Consider the following 4,093-nt stretch of genomic DNA (forward strand, 5'->3'; position numbering starts at 1 on the left):
TGGATCACCTGAGGTCAGGAGTTTGAGACCAGCCTGGCCAACATGGTGAAACTCCATCTCTACTAAAATACAAAAATTAGCTGGGCATGGTGATGCATGCCTGTAATCCCAGCTACTGGGAAAACTGAGGCAGGAGAATCACTTGAATCCGGGAGGCGGAGGCTGCAGTGAGCCGAGATCGCACCACTGCACCCCAGCCTGGGTGACAGAGGGAGACTCCATCTCAAAAAAACGAATAAATAAATAAATAAATAAATAAAACTTAAAGCCAAGTGCAGTGGCTCACACCTGTAATCCCAACCCTTTGGAAGGCTGGGGTCGGTGGATCAGTTGAGGTCAGGAGTTCGAGACCACCTGGGCCAACATAGCAAATGTCCCCCTCCCCATGTCTCTACTACAAATACTAAAATTAGCCAGGGGTGGTTGCGGGCTCCTGTAATCTCAGCTACTCAGGAGGCTGAGGCAGGAGAATCTCTTGAACCTGGGAGGTAGAGGTTGCAACCACTGCATCCCACCCTGGGTGACAGAGTGAGACTTGGTCTCAAAAAAAAAAATAAATAAAAATAATAAACTAAAACCAAAAGAAAACACACAAAATGAGGGTGAGATAATCAGATAGTACCAAATTTATAGCACACCACACATCGTTGCCATCCCAGGCCAAACTCCTGATACCCTGCAGCTCTCTCCTTCTACAAACACTGAAAAGAACCCTTTCAAATGCCAGGACCCTTCTCTTCTGGGGGGAGACTCAAGAATGCCCACTCCCTTTTCCCTGTCCTCCAGTCCCAACCTTCTCATCTCTTACCCCAGAGATCATCTGAAATAACATACTTAAGACTGCCCCACTTAAATCTGACCTCCTGGCCTTGACCTAGTCCAGACCACTCCCTTTACCCCAAAGACATTTTAAGCCCAGTTCCTTCCCCACAACTTCACACCTTCCTCTCTAGTTGCCTAAGTGAGGACGCCTCCACTCTGAGACATATCAGAGTCACCATTCCAAAATTCAAACGTTCATGGAAAAACACAACAAAAACACCTTGCTCTTTCATGCCTTACTTTCCGTCATAGCTGCATATGCTGGAGCAGAAAATCCTGCTGGTTTCATATTTAAAACCTACCCAGAATATGATCACTTCTACCTACTCACCTGCCATTACTCTCGGTACATCCACCACCAAAGCATTCCTGGAATCCACTGCAGCCGTCTCCTTACCGGTCTCCTCCGTATCCATCCTCACAGTCCCCACCCCGAACTAATGTTCTCCCCTGAGCAAATTTCGAGACTCTTAGTATCCCAGCGTCTTTCTATTGAAAACCCTCAGGTAATCTCAACGCCCTCAGAATGAAGGGACAACTTCTCAGCCTGCCATTCCAGGCACAGTTCCTCCAACTCTGCTCCGTGTTGATGAGAACACTGTCTCCCAAATGTCTGGGGATCAGCAGCACCCCCGAGCCTTTACCTGCGACGTCCCCTCTGCCCGTAACTCTCCCACACCCACCCACACCGAGATAGGACCCCGCCCAAGAGTGCGTCGCTGTCCTGGGACACAGGGGCTGCAGGAACTTTACGATTCGGAGTGGGAGAAAGAGTGGCTGAGGGCCGGGAGGAGGCAGCACCCACCCGCGCGGAGTCCGTTAGCTCCGCCACAGGACCGTGGGCGCGGACAGCTGCCGGGAGCGGCAGGCGTCTCGACCGGGGACGCAGGTATTTCCATCCCTGGGGAGCTTCGGACACGTCTCGGGACGCTGGGGACACCATCTCCGCGCTTTCCCGACACCTCCACCTGCGGTCCACCCACGCGTTACAGAGACCCAGCCAGATGCAGCCTGACAGAAACAAACAAAATGTCCGCTCGGAGGAGGAGCCGGAAGTCCCGCCCACGCACCGTCCGCGCGCACTGAAACATCCCTCTCTTGGGCCCTCACTGGATATGCAAGGTATAGGTCTGTGGGTAGTGTACTTCCCACTGAGCCAGCCTTCAAGGCGGAGGATTCTCGGCCTGGGACGAGGGCCAAGGTGTTTGGCGAAAGTAACCCGAGTTTCAAAGGACTGGCAGGACTTCCGTCCCTTTTTTTTTTTTTTGAGGCGCAGTCTCGCTCTTGTCTCCCAGGCTGCAGTACACTGGCGCGATCTCGGCTCACTGCAACCTCCGCCTCCCGGGTTCAAGCGATTTTCCTGCCTCACCCTCCTGAGTAGCTGGGACTACAGGGGCCCGCCACCACGCCCGGCTAATTTTAGTACTTTTAGTAGAGACGGAATTTCACCACATTGGCCAGGCTGTACTCCTGACCCTGTGATCCGCCTGCTTTGGCCTCCTAAAGTGCTGGGATTAGGGGAGTGAGCCACGGCGTCCGGCCCGACTTCCGTCCTCTTTAAAGGCCTGGACCTAGACTCCCCTGAGTGTAGTCTGCACTGATCGCAGAAATGTGGAGACATTTCAGATGTTCCCCAAAGCTGCAAAACTAAATAGACAAACCACACCACAATGTCTCTTTGCCTACACCCATAGCTAGGAGCTAATAACTATTATCTTGTTGCTTTGCAAGTACGTGTGCACTCAAGCTTTACAGGAACTTTTGTGAGCTTCAGTTTGGTCAGAGAGGGAAGAGAAAATACTCCAAACAAGTCCTTGCAGGGAAAGAAGGAAGAGGGATGATGTGGAGTCTCCCTGAAACCAGTGGACAGATTTCCTCAGAAAACTCTTCCTGCCTAGGTAATCAGTGAGTGTATCCACCACTGTAAAACACAGTGCAATTACCATTTAACCTGTCATTGTAGGTACGGTGTCTGTATTAGGAGGTGAGATTATCCCTGGGGGGAAAAAATCCTGAAAGCTATTAATAATGATTCTGTAGTTATTTGAAGATAATGAAAGACATTACTTTGAGGAATTATCTGTGATAGATGGACAAAGTTAAGATCTCAGTAAAGTTTGAGCCTGAATACTGAAGTATGAAAAGTGAAAGAATGAAGTTAAGCACGTGGTTGTGTTGGGATCTTGACCACACTTTGTCCACAGAATGTGACACTTTTTTCCTGAAAATGCTGAGCAATTGTGAAGTTGTGCTGTCTTGATAATTCACTGTTAAAATATACATCCAAGAAACACCTACGAGCCCTGAGTAGGTGCTTTTCAGATGTATTAGTAGTGTGAGAGACATCACTAATAAAGTTTCCAAGATTCTATACATACAGGACATGTCCTGCATATAATGATTTTTGTCCTGCATCACCTTTTGACTTTGTCACAATACCCTAAATGATCCGTGCTCAGCTTTTTTTTTTTTTTTCAATAAAATAATACAATTTAGCAGTTAGGGCTATTTTTCCATCACAGTTAATGGCTCTTAACTCATTTAAATGGCAACATTAACTGAAAATCATACCTCCACGAATAGAGACTTCAACAATATCTATGACAGGGGTCCCAAAATCCCAGGCTGCAGAATGGTACTGGTCCATGGCCTGTTAGGAACCGGGCAGCATGGCAGGAGGTAAGTGCTGGCAAGCAAGCATTACCACCTATGCTCCGTCTCCTATCAGATCAGGGTGGCATTCGATTATCTTAGGAGCACAAGCCCTATTGTGAACTGTGCATGTGAGGGATCTAGGTTGCATATCCCTTATGAGAATCTAATTAATTCCCACCTCCACCCCTTCACCCTGCATCCCCGTCTGTGAAAAAATTGTCTTCCATAAAACTGGCCCCTGGTGCCAAAAATGTTGGGGACCACTGGTCTATCGTGTCTCTGCAGGTTTGGCTAAAGGAAGACCAATAGGTGGCACTTAGAATTTAAAGTTCTTATTTCTTCAAATTCAAGAATGGAAAAGACTTCTTTTGACAAAGTCCTAAACAACTAACTCCAATTAATTTGAGATAACTATGGATCAATACACATGCTCTGAAAAATCAGCCTATCTGTGACAGCCTCACTCAGGTATCACAGTTTTGAAAGGTAGCAGACAAATCACACTATCAAGCTTCTGAAAATCAACCAATGACACAACCCAATCCAGAAAGACAACCACCACTGCACTCTAGCCTGGGCAACAGAGTGAGACTCAGTCTCAAAAAAAGAAAAAAAA

General features: G+C 47.9%; 1 protein-coding gene across 1 annotated transcript in view; it reads right to left on the reverse strand.

The window, feature by feature from the left end:
• ZNF671 (zinc finger protein 671) overlaps positions 1-1,854 on the reverse strand; it is a 10,905-nt gene extending 9,051 nt beyond the window's left edge. The window contains exon 1 of the mRNA XM_011960445.1: positions 1,628-1,854. Coding sequence (XP_011815835.1) covers positions 1,628-1,765 — 138 coding nt within the window. The 5' untranslated portion in view covers positions 1,766-1,854. The remainder of the gene's footprint in view (positions 1-1,627) is intronic.
• Between the last annotated feature and the right edge of the window lie 2,239 nt (positions 1,855-4,093).

The sequence above is a fragment of the Colobus angolensis genome, unplaced genomic scaffold (assembly GCF_000951035.1).
Source record: "Colobus angolensis palliatus isolate OR3802 unplaced genomic scaffold, Cang.pa_1.0 Scaffold510, whole genome shotgun sequence".
In the NCBI taxonomy this organism is placed as follows: domain Eukaryota; kingdom Metazoa; phylum Chordata; class Mammalia; order Primates; family Cercopithecidae; genus Colobus; species Colobus angolensis.